The following is a 23,534-nucleotide window of genomic DNA, read 5'->3' as shown; positions in this document are numbered from 1 at the left end:
CCAAGGGGTGTGCAGGAGGCGGCTGATTGATGTTTCTCTCTCATCGATGTTTCTAACTCTCTATCCCTCTCCCTTCCTGTCTATAAAAAATCAATAAAATATATTTTTTTAAAAAAGAAGCAGAGAAAATGGGAGTGGAAACAGGGTCGGAGCAGAGGAGGGGGAGATGTACCGAGACACACAGAGAGAAAGAGCAGGCGTGGGCCATAAATTGCTTCCAGGGTGTAAGGAACCACAGACGCCCGCCTTCAAGGCCTCCTGGGGCCACTGTGTAATAGCATCCAGCCTCCTGGCTGCAGGTGGGCCTCTCACCTGCCTCCCATTAGAGCTCCTTGCCTCTGGAAACCAGCATGATTTATGAATCCCGCTGGGCTCAGGGCCAGACAGCCACCCCTCACCCATCACATCCCGGCTGACCCCCAGTTGCCCTTCTTCTTGCACATGGTACAGCAGGTGGATTTGAATTTCTAATGACTGCAGACACCTGTGTTTCCCTGAGGCGCTCACCATGGTGATGGAGAACAGACCCAGGCCATGGGCAGGAGGAAGAGCGCCGTGGAGGAAATATGAGAGACAGGACTTGTTGGAGGCATGGAATATCCCTGAAAGGGTGGACCCTGTTAGATTTCATTAACTGTTTACATTTCCCTGCCTGCATTCCACTGGTCACCTGCCCAGAAACACAAGTGGAAACACAAACCTTAAATGAGATCAGATTTTCCAATGAAATATGATAAGAAAAAAGGGGCCGAATGCCAAATCACAGGTAAATTTGCCCAGTCCACCAGAGGGACATGCGTGAGCAGCCCGGTGAGAATGTGGCCCTGGTCCAGCCTGACTTATGGTTGTCCGGAGGCCCCGGGAGGCCCAACGTGAAGGAGAAGGACTAACATAGGTTTACAGAGCCCAAGGGAAGCTGGAATAGCGTTGCATAGGCTTGGATTTATGAGGAGGGGGGTGCCTGCCAGATCCCTCCCAACCTCTAACTCCTTTGGAGAGTAGCACACTTCTCCTGGTTACGATTCTGTTGCAGCTCATGGAAACTCAAGATGGAAAGTTTGAGGCCTCAGGTCAAGCCAGCAATGCAGAGGAAAGAGAAGACTTGGTTATAAGACCTAAATCCCTCAAGATGCAGCACAGTTCATCTTGTTGCTTACCTCAGGTTCCTTAGTAAAGAGTAACCCCTTCATTCCCAAAAAGCGTTCCCAGGGATCAAGTCAGGCTAAATCGTTGGTGCCAGCTCTCAAGGGCCAGCATTTCTCTGCTGCTGCTGCTGCTTAAGGGGAAAAGTGGTCCTTGTTCAAAACCTTCCTGACTCTCCTAGAGAGTCTACTGAAAGAACGTTCCCCACTATCAATAGTCCAGCCTATGACCTTAGAGGAGGTAACTTCTGCTCCTTTAAGTTCTTCCTCCTCAAACTATAATACATAGTATCATTGGCATCATTAGCATTATTTGGGTTTTTGTTAGAAATATAAAATCTCAGGTCCCTGGCCCAGTCCTACTGAGTCAGAATAGAGCCGTATCAGGGGCTCAGGATTGGGCCTTGTTGCCCACAGGTTATTTGGAGGTGGTGGTCGTTGATTGGCTCAGTAAGCAGCAGTCCGGGCTGTTGTGTCAAGTGACCTCTATTTCTGCTAGCATGGCCATTCTGTTCATGTGCCCCTCATGTCAGTTTGGGTAGCTGGTGGCAATACTGGCTAATGTCACCCAGCGGAGTCATTTCTACTGTCTACTTCAGTGACTTTTCCTTGGTAGATGCTTTCTTGTCTACCACGATCACATTTTTTGGTGATACGTAGGGCCCGCTGCCATATGCCCAGCCACATGCCTATACTTTAGGCCTCCTGTCTCCACTCATTTAGTCCTTTTCATTTCAGACTCCTGATCAGCCGGTGAGGCCATTGACCACTGTCCATGAGTTACATATGTTCTCACTTCAGGCTACTTTTCCTTCCACACAAAGCAGATGACTTGGTGCACCACTCAGAGCTCTACCCATTGGAAAAACTTTCCTTAGCTCCGTCATTCAAGTCTGCTCTCTGATGCACCCACCATCCACTTCCATTTGAGCTCACACTCCGAGATGTTCCATGTGGGGTTTTTCTCCTTCAGCTTGTTGTATTGGTAAACGCCCCTCACAATGCCTGGATGTAGGTGCAAGTGGAGAGAGGGGCACTGGGCAGCCATGGAGGATGGCATGGGAGTCTGGGGTTCCTACTCATGAAGCCTGATTGTGCCCTCTGCTCCTGCTTGGGATCCATTCTGGATGTACCAGTGTCATCTTAGGATGGCCTGCTATGGTCTCGGGTAACTTTATGATTTGGAGGGTCTGATAGAACTCAGCTCATGATGGGCAATTATATATTAATGGTCATTTGATACCACAGAATCAAATATCCCATGTCCACGAGGGCCCATTAACACTCTAGGATATGTTCCTCAAAAGCAAATGCTGTAGATGACATGGCCTTGGTCTAGAATCCCAGAGGTCTATGTTGTGATTCTCCCACTGGACTTGCTGTAAGGTCCTTACTTCATCCTTTCCCACCACTGACATCTCCAACAACAGATGGCCTGGTGGGTCATATGCTTCAAGTGGCAGGGCTATTTGAGAGCTCGTTTGGAGGTTCTAGCAGGGGAGTGCAGCTATTCTTGACCGAAGACCAATACTCTCCTCTGGGCAGAATGGTGTCCCTTTTGACCGACCATGCAGCTTTGGGAGGGATGCACATGGATCGGTGAGGAAAGAGGGGGACACCTGCCTAGCCAGCCAGATCAGCCAAATTCAACCCTGGTGATCAATGGGGTGACAGATGTCACAGCCAGGTCACCCTCACATCCATGGCAGAGCTATTTGTACTAGGGCCTGGACTGACTGCAGATCCCTTTCTTGTTCCAGGCCCCATGCAAAGCTGGCTACCTTTCAGATTTCCTGGCATATAGGCTGGAATAGTATTGCTAGGTGTTGACTGTGCTGTCTCCAGAACCCAACCCAGGGAGACCTGACAGACATATTTCATTCTTGGTGGCAGTGATGAAAAATGCAGCAGTATGTCTTTCACTTTGGACAGTATTTCTCAGCATGCCCCTGATCTCTGGGCCCCTGAAAACATTAGCAGTGTGCTCTGCCTCTGTGTCTTCATCGGATTTATCTCCCACCATCTGAAGTGAGATGCTTTCCCAAGGCCTCCAGTGTGCTAGCAGCTCTTACTGTCCCTGCTCTGTCACTGATGTAATGACTCGATGTGATATTCTGCAGGATGTCCAGATGGTCCAGATTTCCTTTTGTGAGGGCAGGAGAATTAACAGAGACCTAGGACAGTACTGTAAATTATTGTCCATTCCACATGAATATAAATTGTTTCTGAGTCACTTCTCTGATTGGGATGTTTAAGCTGCTCTAGCGAAGATACCATGAATGACATGACAGCCATATTGGAACTACTTCTTGGTTGAGTATGTGATTGTCTTCTGCCATTTTACCAGTATCCATCTGGTTTCTGCAGGGACCTGATTGGTGAACTAAATTGAAATATGGAGATATGAAAAAGGCCATCACCACTGCATCATAAAGATTCTTAAGGGTGGCATTAATCTCCACCATTCCTCAGGAATGAGATATGGTTTTTGATTCACTACCTTGGGAAGGGTAAGGCGGTTTCAGTGGCGTTTATTCGGCCTTTCTATTATGATGGGCCAAGGATCTCATGTAGGAGTTCAACAACTGAGTATGTCAATCCCAATTATATATTTGGAGAACAGAAAAAATGATCACTAGGTGGGTCCATGGCCTCACTGGACCCATTGTAACTTGGCATTTGGCCAGGACTCATTTTATTAACTTGCTCTCATATGCCTCTAACAGGTGGGCATGATGCCATTTCAGGTTTCTAGGTATCGATGCCATTTGTGTCCAGTAATCCTCAGAATGTATGGTGTTTCTCTCTCCTCAGTCCACAGTCATCTGAGTAAGTTCTGTCTCCAGAACCCAACCCAGGGAGTCCTGACAGACATCATATTTCATTCTTGGTGGCAGTGATGAAAGATGCATGTCTTTGTATGTCTTTTTAGGGAACTTTCAAAGGAATCATTATATTATTTACTTGTGATGTTGCTGTTCTTCCATTCGTCTCTGTAGCCAACAAGTTCTTGGTATGAAAACTGGCTCAGGTCTAGGAATTAAGCAAGGTTCATGACTTACTATTGGGGTTACCACCCTCAGCGTCCTGCTCATCATTATTGCTCTTTTTGATTGATTATATTAAGCAGCAACCCTGCTTGTCTACCTATCTGTTTTCTCCCTAAGGAGAATGTATTCTACTAACCATCTTCACAACTCCTTTCGGGTTAAGCCCCCTGGGATGTCCCTTCAAGTCAGCTGGTTTTGAGGGTAATTGTAGGGCCCACCTTTTATGGTAGTTAAATACCATCACTTGGACTCTATTTTTTCAAGTCCTCATCATTCCCTGGGCTATTCATAGACCATGTCCTGTGACTTATCTCCTACAGTCAACCCTAGCCTGTAGGAAAGCCACCACTGAATGGCTTAGTGGTCAGCCTATTCCTGATGGCCTTGATGAACAGTGTGTTCTCTGTGTCCTTCCATGGAACAAAATCTCTGATGGATCTTCTGCCCTTACATAATATATCCATCCAAACCAGCATGCCTACTTCCCTGAGCCATTTAACCCACCATGTCTGTGGCATCTCGGGCATTACCACTTGGGTTGGGATGGGCTATTGCTTTCTCCAGGTTTCTAAGAGTTACCTAACAGCAAACTTGCACATACCCTAGGTTTCTTGCTAGGGTGTATAGATAGCCCATGCCCCTAAAGAATACTCCCAAGTAAATGAACTCTTGCTGATCCATTCTTATGTTCTGTACTCCTTGATCAAGCACGCTCAAGATCCAATTCTTCCTGCTGGAACATGCTAGCAAATTCTTGGAGCTTCACTGGGGATTGCTTCTTTCTTTCCTGATCAGACCCAGCACTTCCTAAACTAGGATTAGGCTGGGATTTAACCCTGGTTACAGGCCTGGCAGCCAGGACAGATTTGGGAGGAAGTCTTGAGGAGGACACTTGCTCTCTTTAAGTGGAGAGGTCCATGCTGTATCTTCCCATGGGAACCAGTTCTAGTTCTTAACAGGGACAAGTGAGCCGTCTCTGTAGGGAAGATTCAGGGAAGTCAATGGAACCACAATATTTGGGGGCATCGATCCAGATGACTCGGTCTCATGTTCAGGAGTTCAAGTTTTTCCAGCCAAGGCACTGGTTTTAGCATAGTAGACCTGCCTTGACTCTTTGAAGCCTGGTGACTATAAATATCAGAATCTGAGTTTGCTCCTCCACTGTGTCCATGCTTCTACTGCAGGAGCAACCAAAGAGACGCCCTGGCTTTCACACTTGGTTTTTAAGTCTATTAATTGTCCTTAATTTCTTATTATCCCTCAGTAGGGCAGCAATTCAACTTAGAACCCAGCTATTTCATTGTCCTTAAGTGTGTTGTTTCTCCATGATGTTCAAAGGCCTGAATCATCATACCAAGCAAGGCATTCCCCTCCACCAGGATATTCTTTTAAGTAGCCACCTGTGAAGTTTTTATCCATTGAGTTGCCACCTTGTGACAGGAATTATCTGTACTCCAAATACCATTTGGGAACGTGTCTTCCTTCCCAGCTGTGTGTGAGTGATCCAAAACCCAAACCCCTTCTTATTACCGCTTCTTTTTTTATCATTCCTGGTACCAATTGTGTTGGGTGGTTCCTTTAAGAAGCAGACACCAAGCAGAGTTAGAAGTGCAAGACCTAATTATTGGTGCTAAAGTCTGTGAAAGATGAACGGGAGAGAGGGCCAGAGTAGGCAGGAAGCGCCTTCAGGCTGCTCTCCATGCAGGTCTGGCACTGTGAGAAGCAAGGGGTCACAAAGGAGGATTGGGTCAGAGATGCCAGACTGGTACAGTAGGAGCTCTAGTGCAAATATTACCTATAGAGGAGTCCTGCGCTTCGTAGGAATGACTAGTGTCCTTGCTGCCCCCTCCCAGACTGGGAATAACATGCCTTCAGCTCACATGCTGGAATTAGGCCATTTCTGGGTAGGCTCAGAGGGTCCACACATATCCTCAAATTGCAAGCAAAAATCAGTATGCGTTTATTTTTCTATGGCCCATAGCTTTTGACTAGATTCTCAAAGGATTTTCCGATGCCCCAAAGTCCTGTGGCATTGAAATGAATTCACTTGATCAACCCATTTTCTCCTGGCCCCTTTCATTTGCCCCATGTTCAAGGCGTTGTTTATATACTTGCTACAGGCTAGCTACACTGGCCTCTTTGTGTTTCTTACACGCACTCAGCTCTTTCGCAGCTCAGAGCCTTTGCATGAGCTGTTCCCTCTGCCTGGAACACCCTTTCCTGGCTCCCATGGTACTTTACTTCAGGTCTCAGTGTAAATGTCACCTTTCTAGAGAGGCCTGCCCTGATTCCACAAACTGAAGTACCTCCCTCAGCCACTCTCTAGCAGACTTCTGTTTCATTGCTAGCATAGCACTCTCACCACCTGGTCCTTCCTTCTTGATTTGTTTATTACAGATCTTTGCCCAGTAGTACATATGCTCCATGCAAACAGGAATCATTGTCTTGTTCATTATGCCCCCTTATTGTCAACAATGTGACTGACACGTGAGAAATACTCACAATATTTTCTCACGTTAAAGAATAAATGCTTGTCTTCTCTATTAGAAGATATTTTTCTACATGCCCCCCTTACATTTCCTTGTAACTATTTCTTTATAGTACTATAAAATATAGATATAATTGTAAACAATCCAAACATACAAAAAAGTCCAGACAAAAGATACTGATGCACTTGCCTCAAAGATAAATAAATGCTAGCATTTTGCTTCAATTTCTCCTTTGCTTATTTTATATTTTACTAGTAGCTAACATTTCATATCTCATATTTTGGATCTGAGTATTTAGCACTACTGTTGAGCTATGGACGCTAGAGCCACCCTACCTATGGACTTGTTGCTCTATACCAGTGGTCGGCAAACTGCGGCTTGTGAGCCACATGCGGCTCTTTGGCCCCTTGAGTGTGGCTCTTCCTAAGCCTTAGGAGTATCCTAATTAAGTTAATAACAATGTACCTACCTATATAGTTTAAGTTTAAAAAATTTGGCTCTGAAAAGAAATTTCAATCGTTGTGCTGTTGATATTTGGCTCTATTGACTAATGAGTTTGCCGACCACTGCTCTTTACGATAATAAAATTCCTTGTTGTTCCAGCCCCAGGAATTGGGTTTGTTGTATGTACAGCTGAAAGCCTCCTCCCTGTGATGGCCACATTTCTCACTGTGTTGCGTCTTAAACTGTGGCCTGCTAGCAGTTTTCGTCTGGCTGCCTGTTTACCAAGGTACAGACAGTTTTATTGCCTCCTCTAACTCAGATTGCCCAATTCAGAAATTTTTTATATTAGTAATTTATTTCTGTGTAACAAATGTAACAGCTTAAAACAACACAATTGATCATCTCACCCATTTCCTGTGGGCCAGGAACCTGGGCGCAGCTGGACTGGTGGCTCTGGCTGGGGCACTCACATGATGCTGTAGTCAAGTTGCAGGCTGGGGCCACAGCCATCGGAAGGGCAGGGGAACGTGCGCCCAAGCTCATCCATAGAACTGTCATCAGGAGCCTAGTTCCTTTCCACGTGAGACTCTCCCTGAGGCTGCTCACGCAGCATGGCAGCTGGCTGCTCCCAGGGTGAGAGATCTGAGAGAGAGAGAGGTGGAGGGGGCTCCTCCAGTACGCCACCATGTACTCCCCAATATCCACCTGGTCATCAACTGGGAGTCATAGCTGATTGCTCTCTCATTGCTGCCTCCCACGTACACCATAACGACTGACCCCCTCCTTTGTACCTCCTCAGTGCCTCTCACACCACACCACTTCTCTCCATTCTGTCGGATGCAGGATGCCGAGAGAGCTGGGTCTGAGGACAGATTGGATTCTGAAGCTGGCCCTCAGATTGTTTCCCGTGTCCTACAGAATAAAATTCATGGTCTCCAAGGCCTGCCTGCATCTCCAGACTCCATATTACATGGCCCTCCTCATCACTGTCCTCTACTCTCCCTCCCCTGTTTTGCTTTGGGTCTAAAGTTCAATGCCACTTCCTCAGGGAAGCTTTTCTGATGCTCAGACAAGATTGCTCCCTTCCCCCCATTTCATGCTCCCAGAACATTCTGTCCTCACTTGTGTTGCTCATTACATTTGCTCAGTGTCTCAGTGCTATCTGGTCTTGTAAATCCATAAGGTGAGTGGAACACACAGGTGTTGTTCACAGCCATAGTCTAAGGGCCTGAAAGGATGCCTGGCACATAGTAGATATGCAGGAAATGTGCTTAATAAGCAAATGAATGATTTTTACTTGGCAAGTCTTTTACTTCCTCCTTTAGCACATGGAAAGAGGTTCCATAAAAGGAGACCAGTTGCTTTATATACAAACTAGAGGCCCAGTACACAAAATTCGTGCATGGGTAGGGTCCCTAGGCCTTGCCAGTGATCAGGGCTGATCTGTGGGGTGACCGGTGGGATGGTCAGGGGCCCCCGCTGGCACCTGCCTTGGCTGGCCTGAGGCCTGCAGGCTGGGGGAATCTCCTGCATTGAGTGTCTGCCCCCTGGTGGTCAGTAAACATATAGCGACCGGTTGTTCTGCCACTTGGTTGATTTGCATATTAGGCTTTTATTATATAGGATCTTATTTATCCCAGTGAACAGGTGGCAGCATTGAAACAGGCAGTAGTGCAGTGCAGGAGATTTTCTGAGCCCTGCGACAAACACTCTTTTCTTAACTCAACTTAAGTCAAGATTCTCTGAGTCTTTGTTCAAGTAGGATTTGTTCTCAAGAGTTAAAGTCTTGCTAAATCAGCTTAGTGAAAGTCCCCAATCATTGATGTCTGATTACCCTTGATATCTGATCAGATTCCTTACACCACACATCTCCTAGGATACCTGATCACCCTGGCCTGCTTTCGTCAAGAATCCTATCAAAACAGTTCAGCCAGAATGCCCCCTTACCCTGAATGTTTCCTGTTAGTAATTTCCCACCCACTGATCCCATCCTACTCCTTGGCTGTAAATTCCCACTTTTCCTTATTGTCTTCAGAATTAGGCCCAGTCTCATTCCCCTACCACAGCATCCCATTGCAGTGGTCCCTTGACTAAAGTCTTCCTTATTGTCTTTAACAAGTGTCAGAATACTTTTTTTAATACCTGGACAGGGCCCTCTCAATTTGTCTTCAAACAAATGCACACTCTACCTAGACCTCCAAATGGAAGCATAAATATACAAGGAAATATATTTTTCAGAGGGGCATCTGTTTCACTATAGGAACCTAACCTAACTTACATCACCGGACCCAAGGAAAATGGTACCTATTAAGTTTTATTTCAGTTAAATACCTGAAAGGGGTTTTTTTTGAAAAACTCTAAGATTATATATTCATTGATAGTTATAATAATAGTCAGCATTGATTGAGCTGCCATATATACGCTAGCCTCATTTTAATCTCCTCACCAACATTTAAAGGTAGTCATTACCTCTTTTTTACAATTGAGGAAACTGAGGCTCTAAGAGGCCCATGTTCACACAGCTGGTGGGTAGTAGAGCCTTGATCTGTCCCGGGGTCTGTTGACTACGGTGTCTTTGTGCTATTGATGCCTTCTCATCGAGTTACCCTACTTTTGGTTTCCTTCATCACCCAAAATGGCTCAACTGCATGTAACTCTTAAGCTAGACACTTGGATTCTGGTCAGATTTTTTTATTTTATTTTATTTTTGCCAGTGTTCTTTGAAATGCTTTGCAGTTCATTTGCAGAACTGACAACACTTTGTATTTAGTTGAAGTGTATAAATATACATAGGGAAGTCAAGAGCAGGTTTCCCCGAGTGATTCAGGAGCACATGGACTATGAAGGAGGGAGGCTCACTGGCTTTTAGCAATTTGCATGAAGAATGACCTAGAGCCAGAAGAATGTGGCCAGAGAAAGAACCACAGACGCACCTACCCCCTTGCCCGGCTCCCAGTGGAAAGAGAGTGGAGCTGAGCCAGACCTGGAGGCAGAACATTATTGCTTGTTGTGTAGGTGAACAGCCGGTATTTATTAGAGCTGGAGACGTCCCTGGTGGGGCCGGTTACAGCAGGCTCCGGTGGAAGGGCCCTTTGTCTTTCCACAGACCGACCCTTCTCCATCTCTGGCCCTGGTTGACTTGAACTTTGTGTTTTGTGTAACTGATGGAAACCAAACTTAATTGCCAGCAGTCTGGGATGCCTCTCTCAGGTTTGCAGACCAGCTCCACCCAGCTCTTTCCTCTGGCTTTCCCACTCACTGTATGGTTGCTGCTCAGTGGCTGATCTGCCCAAGTTACGGCTTGAAGAATGGGGAGCTGTTGATATTCACAGGACAGCCTTCTCTGCTGTTTCTTTCTGTGTGCTCACGTACAACCAGCCTTCCTGGTGGCACTGAAAAAGGTACAGGTGTTGTTAAGTGCCTCTTCTTTTCATGAAAAAATGAGTGGGTATTGTGACTTGTAATTAAATGGGTGGCCTGACTCCATCTACTACCGCCAATTGTGGATTTCTCAGTATTGATTTCAAGTAAATAATTCTTACTTCCAGGTATCATTCCCTACTTCCCAGTATGACACATTGCTTTTTTACACCCATGGCCTCTCTAGCGATTTATTTCTCCCAGAAGTGGGTGTAGAAGGTGAAGGCGGGAGGGAAAGATAGCCATAATAAAAACAGCTAATGTTTACTGAGTGTGTAGGCACTATTGGAGCTCTTTATTCCAATCCTATTTGGGCAGGTACCATTATTCTTCCCACTTAGCAGATGAAAGAACTAAGGCCATCATAGGTGAGATAACTGCCCAGGTGTGCACAGGTAGTAAGTGGTCCAGCTAGATTCAACACTAGGCAATGTGATTCAGAGCAAATGCTCTTAAGGTAGAAATATAAAAATGGGTGTGTATGTGTGTGTGTGTGGTGTGGGGGGGGGGGAGATTCTCCAATACCCATTGTGCAGTTTATAGCCTAGACTCAATAATTATATATAATAAATTACTTTCCCCAAATTCAACAAATATTTGGTCAAATTTTCAGTATCAACTTATGAAGATCAGTCATTAAAAAGTTGGGAGCTACAGGTCCCCTTGAAGAAGGCTATGGCTCCCTCTTACTCAAAAAGAAAACAAAAAAAACATGCAAAATGTTTGCCTATAACTTCCAAAGGTTCAGAGGCCCTCTAAAAACTCCCTCTCAATAGACTTCATGAAACCCAGGTTAAGAACACTGGATTTAGAACAAGACTAAACTCTATTGGTATGAAAAATTGAGTTGACCATGATGGGAGGAGAGGAAGCTGAATTGGTGCAGGGCTGCATGGCCTCTGGCAAACTGTGCCCTTTTCTGTGTCGTAGTCATAGTAGCTTCCCTCGTCCTCTAGCAGCCCCGGTTTATTGTAAAGTTCAACAAGATGATGGTCCCCAGGGAAAAGTGTCCTATTCCTTCTGGAAAATTCCCTTCGAGGTTCCAGAGCCCCAGGAAATTTGCAAACCCAAAGGAGTACAACAGCCCAATAGGAACCAATGACTCCTGTGGGTAGGACAGCCCAGGAAGAGAAGTGAGGGCCAGTACCCAGGCCCGTAAGCCTGGAGAGGCAAACACCTGGCACCAGGGACTTCCTCAGGGAGCAGCCAGTCAGGTTCATCACCTGGGCCTCACCCTGATGGGGTATATTTGATGAGGTTGTGTGTGTGGATAGGGACCACGGAAGACAAGGGAAAAAGGAAGTGGAACTGTCAGTTGATGGTAGAAACAGACCCTTAAGAGGTTGTAATACCCATTCTTGTTAGGAAACTAAGTCACCTCCCCACTCCCCTTACCAAAGGACTAGGGCTGGTTGACTACCCTCAAAGTAAAGCTCCCCTCTATAACCTCTGCCCTCCACTGCTTAGATTTGCTGCCCTTTGGTATGGCCCCCACTTTTAAGGCTACTCCTGGTGCTTGTTCTAAACAAATTTCACCTGGATGGAAAGATACTCCTGGAAGTTGAGGGTGAGGAAGGAGGATCATAACATGGGAATACTTTAGGTCAGTCTCGGGAAGATAATTCAGATAATGATTAATGTTCATCAAGTATGTATTATGAGCAAGGCCCTAGGCTAAAGGCCTGTGGACATAACCTCATCAGATCCCTCCAACAGTCTACAAAGTGGGTTTGATAATTATTTCCATTTTACAGATGAGAAAACAGAGATTCAGAGAGGGAGCTAGCCTGCTGAAGGTCAGGTAGTCAGAAAGTGGTAAATCAAGGACTTGAACCCAGGTCCCTGACTGCTGAGTTCATCCTTTCAGTTACTTCACTGCAGTGAGCTCAGGGGCAGGGCTGGGATTTAGGAATTTCTCCCCCAGAGGAGCACCTATGTCAGGGCCCCTGCCCATGCAGGCTGTCCTGGGCCCAGGGTATTCTCCCTTCCTCAAGTTCCTCCCCTCCATTCCCATTGCTTACTCCTTACTCCAGGCCTTCGTCCACAGGCCCAGTTGCTCTCTCTCTGCCAGTCTTGACCTGCTCCATCCCTCAGTCTGGATATCAGGGTGACACTCTCTTCCTAGGACTTTACTTTGGGCCCAGCACCCACTTCTCTTACATTGCCAACCCTCCATTAACTGAAGAATAAAATCCAACCACCCTGGGCCGCACCCTTCCTCTTTTCCTGCTCTTTGCCACATCCAAACTAGACATATTGTCTATCCTTTCAGGTTGGCTTTTGTTCATATCCTATATAATAAAAGCCTAATATGGAAATTGACCAAATGGTGGAACAACCAGTGAAACAACTGGTTGCTATGATGTGCACTGATCACCAGGGGCAGATGCTCAATGCAGGAGCTGCCCCCAGCCCACAGGCCCCAGAACAGCCAAGGCGGGTGTGAGGGGGGGTGGGGGGGTCGAGATCGCCCTCCCAGTCGCCCCGCAGAGGGAGGCAACTGGTGGTGGTGGCTGGGGCGGGACCAGCGAGCAGGCAGTGCCAGGCCAGCCAAGGCAAGTGCCAGCAGGGTCCACCAATTGCCCCACTGGTAGCCCCACAGATGGGCCCTGATTTCTGGCCAGGGCTAGGGACCCTACCTATGCACGAATTTCCTTCACGGGGCCTCTAGTATATGTATAAATCTTTAACTTGCATTTTAAAAAAATTCAAATGTTTTTATTGATTTTAGAAAGAGAGGAAGGGAGAGAGATAGAGAGAGAGAAACACTGATATGAGAGAGAAACATCCATGGCTGCCTCCTGACACCTCTTACTGGGGATCGAGCTGGAAACCTGGGCATGTGCCCTGACTGAGAATCAAACTGGTGACCTCTTGGTTCATGGGTTGATGTTCAACCACTGAGCCATACCAGCTGGGCTCACACACATTTTCATGATATATGTTGCCATGGATTTTTTTGGGAAAAGAATAAATAAAATTATAATATAAACTTGTAAACAATAATTATTTCCTAGTGGCGCTGGCCAAATTTAGTCTTTCCTACTAGAAAGCTCTCCCCATCCCCTCCATGGATTGAGACTCTACTTCTCTCTCAGTCCCCAGGTCAAGCTCCCCCAGCTCAGGGAAACCTCCCCACTGCCCTGGACCTGAATGATAGAAGGGATAGAGGTGGAAGAGAGAGGTAGGGGTTGGCTCCCTTTCTCCTTCCATCACCAGTGCCTCCTCCCACAAGGACACTCACATGGCAGGCAGTGGAGCCTCCATCCCAGGCTACTGTGGGGTTGGGGATGGGGGTGGGGAGGAGGGAGTGGGTAGGGGCATAAATGTGAGGGAATGGGTAGGGGCATAAAAAAAGAGGAAGAGTGGCCCAGGGTGGCTGGATTTTATTCTTCAGGACTCACCTTATCTGCCCTACAGCCCCGCCTACCTCTGCCCCATCCAGCCACCCCTGACCTGCCAGCCGTCCCCTTCTCTCAACCTGGCCAGGGAGCCTTGTGGGACCTGGGTTGCTCCCCGTCCCCACCCCCTCAGCTTCCCTGCAGCAGTCCCTTTCAGCCCCAGCCTGAGTTTCCCAGCGGCGTGGCCACACCTCCCCAGGCCCCGCAAGGGTTAAGGCAGCAGAGAGGAGAGGTTTGGGCTGACGTTTAGCTCTGTCGCTGAAGGTGGTTCCCTCCGATGAGGATGGGAGAGCCTGGCGAGCTGAAACCGGAGCTCCCGCTCAACAGGGACTTGGGGAGGTCCCTGTAAGAACCGCTGCCCACCGGCCCACGCAGTCCCTCCCCCGCAGTCACTCGGGGCACCGGCCACAGGAACGATGGAGCTGGGCTGGTGGACGCAGTTGGGGCTCACTTTCCTGCAGCTTCTACTCATCTCATCCTTGCCAAGAGGTACTGTGAGTAGCCGGCAGGACACCCCAGTTGGGAGGCATCTCCTTTCTGGGGTCTGTAGGGAGTGGGCCTGGGGGGCCCCAATAGTTGGTGCTGCGGGTGGGCTGCGGGGTCTTGGCTGGTGCGCCTGCCTCCTTCCCGAGAATGTGACCTGGTTTTGTCATCCCAGCTTGTGGGACTGAAACTGCCTCTCGAAGGGGTACCAGCTCCAGTTTTATCCATTTGTTTTATTTTGTCTTAGTTTTTTATAGCATAAAATTACCTCCAGGAGTCTATCCAGCCTGAGTCACCCACTCTGACCCGCAAAAGCCAAGTTTCTCCTAGAAAGAGCCCCTCAGAGGCGAGTGGGAAGGAGAGAAATGAATCGGGAGCCGGGCGTGCCTCAAGGGCGTGCCTGCCGGTGGGTGTCCTGCTTGGTGAGATGTTACTGTCACATCCCTTCAGGACAGATCCCGGCCTGGGAGGTTTCCTCGCTTGGCACACACATTTCCTTCCTGATAAGAGTGAGGAGGAGGAGGAAAAGGCTGAGGTTAAAAGTGCACGTTGTTTCTGGGGACACACATTGTTTGTGTAGAAGGAGTTCTGGCTTCTCTGTGTGTGTTTTTTTTTTCATGTGTCATTTTCGGAGCCACAAACCCACGTCCAATGGACTCCCGGGGCAAGTGCGCTGAAACCAGACCCGGACCTTCTGGGAGCCTCTGAGGCTGGAGCAGAAGCGAGGGACTGGCAGGCTTGTTCTGTGACTGCTCGCTGGCAGGCAGGGAAAGGGGGCTTCTCAGGAGCTTCTGTCCTTACAATGGATGGCTCTGGGGGGGGCGGTGTCAGGAGGTAAGGCGAGACCTCTTGCGGTAAGGCAGGTGGAAATGCGCGGATGTGACAAAACAGGGCAGCTTTGCATGGGAGCAGGGAGTGTGTGAGCTTCGCTGCCCCCTTTCTGTGCTGGTTACCTGTCACCTTCTGTGCTGGTTAGTTGTCACCTGTGCTGGTTACCTGTCACCTGGGCTGGTTACCTGTCACCTGGGCTCTACCAAGAGCTGGGTGCTCCATTGCTGCACTTAGCTGGCAAGTGTCCCAAGAGTAAACAAAAAGTCAAGATTCATGACAAAAGCTGCACTTTGGTCAATGCTTTCCACCTCCCCATAGGCTGTCAGCCGCTGGTGAAATTTTGGTGATTTCCTCTCAAGCTGGACAGAGGGTTTCATTTGAATTTTTTCTCATCTGGAGTGAACGACCATAGTGAAGAAAGAAGGGGGGCACGAGGGGCCGATAACCCAGACACTCGCCCTGCAGTAGGGTGACGGCTTCCCATGCAGACTGCCCCCTGCCCCACCTCTCCCTTTTAGAGCCTGACCTGTCCAGGCTTGGTGGCCCCCAGGCCAACTCCAGAGGAACCTGGTTCCTACTGGGAGCACCAGGGCTCGGATCAGCCTGTCTCTCTCTCTCTCTCTCTCTCTCTCTCTCTCTCTCTCTTTCTCTCTCTCTCAATAATGTGGCAGGTGAGACATCTCAAACCCATAAACTTTAAAAAACAAAAAAAACAAAAAACAAACCCAAAGCTCAGCTACCTTTTTTCTTGCCCATGATCTGAAAAACCCATTTGTTCCCGACCTGAGAATCTCTTTTACTTTCTGCTGTGGAAACACTTCAGGGAGGGTGCGTGGATTCCTGGCAGCCGAGCTGCGGGCTGAACCGCAGGGCAACTTCTCAGTGTCTAGCGAGGATAGCTCCGCTGGTGAGCGCTCACATTCAGAGGGCAGGCGGAGGGATGGCGAGGAGAAGGAAAATATTTCTTTAAGCAGTGAATGAGTCCCCTCCCTGCTGGACTCTAAATCTGGCCCCGGCAAGAGAAGCGTAGCTCCTCTAATTGCTTTTCTAAAATGAGTGCTTGATGAAACGCAAGCATCCACCGGATGGCTCAGGGGATGTGGTTGCTCATCGGCAGGGGACACATGTTGGCGGACGAGAAGCCAAACATCAGGCCAAGCGATAACCCAACATAAATAGCATGTGAGGGAGAAACCCAACTCCACTGACTTCACCAAATAGCAGCAGCTCTGCCAGCAGGATTCTGCCCAAGAGGAAAAACTCATTTAAAATATGTGACTCTTGGGAATGAAACCTTAATATGGATAACTCCATGAGCGTTGCTTCCAACAGACATTAGCTTGTGGAGGGGACGAAGCGTAAAGGCAACGGGGGAGGATGATTTGAAACACAGCTATTTAGCGGGCAGGAGAAGGAGCTGAGAGAGGGGATGTGGAAAGAAAGCAGGGGAAGGAGTGGCAAGAAAAATTAGATGTTGGTTTCTAATGGGATGTGTTAGCAAATTCCAAGGAGAGAGCTATGAAAATTGGGCCTTCTTGGCAGGGGTGGATTTTTGTGGGGACCATGGAGAGGGAGTTTCCCTGAGATATACTCCGAAAACTTCTGGCTTCTCCAACAGGAAAATAATTGAATGGTGGGATCATGGAGTTTGGGAGTTGGGAGTGACTTTAGAGATCATTTGGTTTGAGTACTTTGTTTTTTCTTGTTTTAAAATATTGCTAAATTTGATTTCAGAGAGGAAGGGAGAGGGAGAGAGAGATAGAAACATCAATGATGAGAGAGAATTATTGGTTAGCTGCCTCCTGCATGCCCCACACTGGGGATTGAACCCACAACCCAGGCATGTGTCCTGATCAGGAACTGAACCGTGACCTCATGGTTCATAGGTCGACGCTCAACCACTGAGCCACGCCAACTGGGTCTTTGTTGTTTTCTTAGAGAATTTTTATGAGTTTATTTTCAGATTCAGAGGACAATGAGACTAAGCACCTAAAAGGGTTTGTGATGTGCCCCATCTTTGAGCCAAATGCTTTACATGAAGTCATTCCCAGTCCACCCCACTGAGGTAGTGCTGTGATTCTCCCTGTCTCACAGATGAGATTCAGAGAGGTTTCATGACCTGCTCCAGGATACACAGGCACGGTTCCTCAAGAAGTTACACATCTGATCCAGCAGCTTCACTTCTGGGTATATACACAAAAGAAGCAGAAGCAGGGACTTGAACTGATGTTTGTACACCAGTGTCCACAGCAGCATTATTCCCAATAGCGAAAAGGTGACAATCCAAAATGTCCATCCACAGGCAAACAAAACATGGCATATCCATGCCATGGAACATTATACAGTCCCCAAAACGGGTGAAATTCTGACACATGCTATGACGTGGATGAACCTTGAAGATATGCTAAGTGAAAAAAGCCAGACACGAAAAGACAAAAACTGTACAATACCATTTATATGAGGTGCCTAGAGTGACCAGATTCATTGAGAGTAAGTAGAACAGTGGTCGACAGGGGTCAGGGGAGGAAGGAATGAGGACTTACTGTTTAATGGGCATAGAGTTTCTATACGGGATCATGAAAAAGTTCTTGAGATGGACAGTGGTGGTGGTTGTGCAAGCCACTGAACTGCACCCTTAAGAATGATTAAAAATATCAAGTGTGTGATATATATCTTCCCACAAAAATAATATAATGAGAACACACAGCAGATGAGTGGAGCCTGCAGTGATCCCCAACTGTCCTGAGCTCCAGCTCACCTGGTACCTGGCTGACTTTAGTTTGCTCATCTAAAGGATCAGTTAACGATGCTGACTCCCATCTAACCTTAGCAAGGCTTCAGGACACACATGGGGGTGGGAGGGGAGAGTCCCGTATAGCTCTGGTTTTGGTGACGCTGCTGCTCGGTCTTGGCTGGCTGAATGGCAAAGAGACGCTGTAGAGCTCACGGGCAGGGCAGCCTTCAGGCCAAGCAGTCTAAAGAAATATTGAGTAGGACACAGTGCTTACAAATGTTTTGAACCTGAATGCTTTGAGGCAGGCTGGGTCCTCTCTATGGCTTGACACCCAAGCTTCTCAACCCATCTATGTGTTACCTTCCAGTCCCTACTGACACTTGAGATTTTGACCTCCATTCCTGAGCGGTACAGGGCAGAAAGGAAGAGTGAAGGAGGGAAGGTGGAAAGCCAAGTGCTGAATGGGGAGAAACGCAAGTGAATCAAGCTCTTAAGGCAGTGATGGCAAACCTTTTGAGCTCGGCGTGTCAGCATTTTGAAAAACCCTAACTTAACTCTGGTGCCGTGTCACATATAGAAATTTTTTGATATTTGCAACCATAGTAAAACAAAGGTTTATATTTATTTTATATATATAAATGCCATTTAACAAAGAAAAATCAACCAAAAAAATGAGTTCGCGTGTCACCTCTGACATGCGTGTCATAGGTTCTCCATCACTGTCTTAAGGTTTGAGACCAGCTGACTGGTCTTTTAAAAGTAGGAATGCGAATATATTTTACATGTATGTGTTATGGGACATGATCTCACTTCTTTCTACGAGCTCTAACTCTTTGGTAAAATGTCTTACTCTTATGAATGTCCTTGGGAGTGAGCTTTTGGTGGAAACTGAGAACAGAGCTGGGCTTTATGTCTGGGTCTGTAAGCGACAGACAAAGCATGGGCATGGTTGCCTAGAAGCAGAGGTGACCTGGAGCATTTAGGTCCCTTGGAACTATCCAGAAGTCTCAGGAGGGCATTGGAGTGCCACTGGCATGGACTGCGGTTTTGACTGCAACTTACTTACATCTGGCTACAGAAATGGCCGAGATGATGACGTCTGGGGGACCGAATGACTGGCCTTAAGTCTGAAAATTATTTCCATCTGCCCCACTGGGGGCGGCCAATCCTGATGCAAGAGAAAACTTGTCTATCTGGCTCCCCTGAGACTAGTTCTTGAAGTTGCATTTGATTTGGGGGCGGGGCGGGGGCGGGGGGTTGTGCAAATCGGGAAAAGTTCATTTCGGTGATAAATGAGGGACGGTTGTGCTCGCCTCCCCCCCCCCCCCCCCCACACACACACACGGGGGAGGACCTGTCACCTTCACTCAGTGGATATTTGAAAGTCACAAGAGCCCAGCTCTCTCTCCTCTTACTTTATGTTAAAGGAGAGGAAAATGCAGTGTTTACAGTTTCTAGTTCCTGAATTCCAGGGCAGAGGACCCAGAGGTCAGCCAGAGCTTTGAAAGCTACCAGAGCAGTGGCAGAAAGTCTATCAGATTCCAAGCCTGGTTTCTGTTTAAGGAATTCTGTTTGTCAGTCATCACATGTTCTAGGCCAAAGCATTAGGTTTCTAATGGAGAGGAAGAAGTGAAAGTGGAGGGAAAACCAAGCATCATATCTGTAAACAAAACCACTCAAGGAAGGCAGAGTGTTGGCTGGAGATGTTTCACTCTCTTAACCTATGGGACTTACTACTGCTCCCCCACTCAACCCTACTCCTTCCATTTTTCCTGGTGGTAGTTATCAGCAAGACAGGTGCAGAGCCTATGTGGGTTGAGAGCAGAGTAGGAAGGGATAGGTAATAGGTTGAGAGCAGAGTAGGAAGGGGTAGGTAGCAGATTGAAAGTAAGGTAGGTAGGGTTAGGTGGTAGGTTGAAAGTGAAATAGGTTTGGGTTGCACATCAAATTCTTCACCCTTGATGAGGGAAACATCAATGATGGAAATCTCTTTGGAGGATGCTCCCATCCTATCTGACCTAAGGGGCCTGATCTGAAATAATGTATTGAGTTTGTGGTAAAAACCAGGCCACCTTCTCCTCTATGCTTTATATGTATTTATTTAATCCTCTCAACAAACCTAGGTAGTGGTGTTATGATCCCCAGTTCACAGATGAAGAGCTTAAGCAAGGAGCAGTTCAGTACTTGCCCAGGTCACATACCTGAATGTCATGCTTGAACCCAGATGGTCTGACTTCACAGTTTATGCCCTGAAACACTACACAACCCTGCTACAGTAAGAAGTAGGTCCAACTAGAGTATTTTACCCAAATCATAAGAGACCTTGACGTTAGTAAAGAAACCCATTTATCCCTTGGACAGTCCAAGTGCTCAAAATGGCCCAAGTAAGGTCCTTGACTCACCAGAGGCAGAGTGGATGTGGGAGAAAGGACAGAGACATCAACACCCCAGGGTCACAGAGAAAGTATCCACTCATAGAACCCAAGAGGAGCCATTTCCTAAAGGAAATGGGGCTCATACACAGATCAAAAGTCCAACCAGTATCTGGGCTAGCTGTCCCCAGCATCATGCATCTCTCTCTGACTAGATGTGGGAGGTGAGAATTTCTTTGTCCCATGGTCACCGTTTAAAATAAAAATCATGTGTCTTCTGTTTGCTGAGGGTCAGAATTAAGGATGAGACACATTTCCAGTCTGGCCCTGACACTCTGTAGCCCTGCTCCTTTATGGATTTATTCTGTCAAGGCCATCAGTGTACAAACGCTTAGGCTATGGAACGGGAGGAGCAGGCCTGGCATCAGTAAAGGGGAGCATTTTTTTTCTTTATTCTTTTTTCACATAACACAGTTGATGAATATTACAGGGGATGGAGATGTGATCCCTTTCCATGAATACTAAGATGGGTTTATGGGTTTTAACCAGTTCATTTAAACTTCTACTAGACACTGATGTCTAAGGTATTATGTCACGTGGTTAAGAGAAGTGTACCCACCCCCCACCCCCTCCTTGGCTGAGCAGCAAATGAAGACACTATTCTGTCTCCCTATGCCCCTGGACATGGGAAAGCCTTTATTCCTGAAGTGTGGGCATCTTCACCACCGCCCTCTCAGAGGTCCTGGCTGCCGCAGAGGGTTGAGTTAGTGGTTTGGCAGCAAGTATCTGTGCAAGCAGAAGTCTGGTCAGTTGGTTTGGTGATTGGAAAACCAGGGCTGTTGCTGCCAGAACAGAGTGAGGACCACATTCAGGCAATTTCAGTTTATGGGGAGACACAGCATGTGTCCTCACAAGCTGAATTCATGACCCGTTAAAGATTTCCAGCCAGTTTAATGGAAAACCACTGGATAGAGCGGGGAGGTGGGCCCAGTTCACTTCAAATCAAATGAATTGTTTGAAGACTCGAGGAATTAAGATATCAATGTTTTTCAAACCCAGTTCCATGTCCATTTATTTCATAGGATTCCTTTGGAGATGATCAGTTAATGCCCCATATCATGGGATCCCGCCTCAGGAGTCAACAGTGATGGTGGAGATCACCTGAGATGTTCTAGGACAAGTTGCCTGAGCTTAGCTTCTAGCTGGTAATATCTACTCCCATATTTTCCAACATACCCTGGGGTCACCTGGATGGAAGCAGAAGGAAGGGCTTGGCTGGTGTGAAGAATCGTTGTTGCAGGGCTCCTTGGTCTGGCTTTCTGCCTCCCAGTGGGTGGTTGACTGCCTGCTTCTAAATGGTGTTCGACCTCCCTTCTGTGCAAGGCTGGCTCCTCTGGCCCACTCGCTGGTAGAACAGAACAAGTGAGCATTCCTTTATGGAAATGAGATACAAACTGCAATAAACAAAAAATCTCAGCAGTAATAAACCCAGTAGATTAACTGGACTACAAAATAGAGACTCCAAAAGGCCACAGCCAGAGACATATTTCTAACATCAGTCTTTCTCACAAATAACCTTCCCTGGGAATCACGCATGGTTCACGAGTCCACATTCATGTATTTATTCAGCAAACGTTATCAGGCACCTACCAGGCACCAGGCCCAGCCCTAGGTGCTGGAGGTGCCATGATGAGTAAGACAAAGTCCTTTTCTTTGAAGTACTCGCAGCCTGCTAAGAGAGCTTATGGTCCAGCCTGGTGTTGAAACCTACAATCTCGGGAGATACGCAGCGAAGAGAAGCAGACAAACCCAGGGTTTTATGATGAAACGAGCCTGGGGGGTTATGTACAAAGTATATTACAGACTCCCACAAAGCCCTGTAATAAAGAAAGCTGTTATTAGCCTTGTACAAAGTTGTTTGGCCACAGAACCGTTTTGCACATAATACCTTATACCAGTGATTTTCAACCAGTGTGCCTCAAGAATTTTAAAAACATGCAGTATCTGACTATTTAGTCAGGGGCACTGACCTGTTTTTCCCCGGATTATCAAGTAAAAAAACAACGGCCAACACAACAATAGCCATCTGGTGTGAATAAATCAAAATTATACCATTTTTGTCAGATCAGCAAACAATGCAATATATATGTTTTAGTGTGCTGCCGAATTTTAGTAATTATTTTACTAAATAATAATGTGCCATGAGATGAAAAAGGTTGAAAATTGCTGCGTTACACCAACCAGGGGAATTGGTGCTCCATGGAATCGAGTTTGGAAAACGCTGGTCGCTTGCCCATAATGAATAAAACATTGAAGAATATCTTGTTATTACAGAGGATAGGGTAAGAAGAGAATTTGAAAGTCTGCAAGACGTGGACTTCTCTTCAGACTTCTGCTGAGGATGGGGAGGCAGTCTGGTGTCCTTGACATTTAACTCTTGTTGAGACGTTGAAAGAACCAGGGAGATGATCCACGCCATGTTTTGGTGAGACAAGTCCTCTCCAGCACTGACCTGCATGTTTCACGGAGGAAACTCATTTCTTGTGTTCGAGTTGCTTAAAGTGATGTGGATGGTCTGGGATCATTGGATGTCCTGGGAATGACAAGAACTGTGACTGGACTTCCTGACTAGATTGTATCTTTGGTGACAGCCATACTGTCTACTCTTTAAAAAATGAGAATATTTGAGCATTCTTCTAATCCCTGGGGACACAGTTCAAGGTCCAGTTCATCACCAGTTACTCTCTCCCCTCCCCCTCCTTCTCTAACACACACACACACACACACACACACACACACACACACGCGCGCGCGCGCTTGCCGCTTATTTCTAATCCCTTGTTATTAACCCCCATCTTGCCAGTTCTGGTATAGCCCAGTCACCATGACCTTGGTTTGCACCACCCAGCAGTGGTCTGGGCTGTTTACACTGGGGCTGTATCCATGGTGACAGCATGTGAGCTTGAACTGCTCATCAACCCCTTGCTTGCTGTTTCTGGGGCTACTGTGTTCCTGCATTTGTTAAATATTTCTCTCTTGTTGTCATGCAACACGGCTTCTCCTTGGCCCCAGCATTGCTTGCCTCCTTCCTCTGCCCAGACTTGTTTCAGAGTAGGTGACTACAGTGGCAATGAGTGAGGAATAAAACCGGCTGTTTCCTTAAAGGTT

General features: G+C 47.2%; 1 protein-coding gene across 3 annotated transcripts in view; it reads left to right on the top strand.

The window, feature by feature from the left end:
• The window catches only part of PAMR1 (peptidase domain containing associated with muscle regeneration 1), an 84,379-nt gene that overhangs the window by 7,650 nt on the left and 53,195 nt on the right, over positions 1 to 23,534 (top strand). The window contains exon 1 of one of the 3 annotated variants that reach the window (XM_081100444.1): positions 14,201 to 14,435. The exons of the other annotated variants lie outside the window; for them this stretch is intronic. Coding sequence (XP_080956570.1) covers positions 14,363 to 14,435 — 73 coding nt within the window. The 5' untranslated portion in view covers positions 14,201 to 14,362. Of the gene's footprint in view, positions 1 to 14,200; positions 14,436 to 23,534 lie in introns of those variants that run through there. 3 annotated transcript variants of the gene reach the window in all.

This window comes from Myotis nattereri (assembly GCF_964212035.1).
Source record: "Myotis nattereri genome assembly, chromosome: 9".
NCBI lineage: Eukaryota > Metazoa > Chordata > Mammalia > Chiroptera > Vespertilionidae > Myotis > Myotis nattereri.
This window is presented reverse-complemented; position numbering and strand designations above follow the sequence as displayed.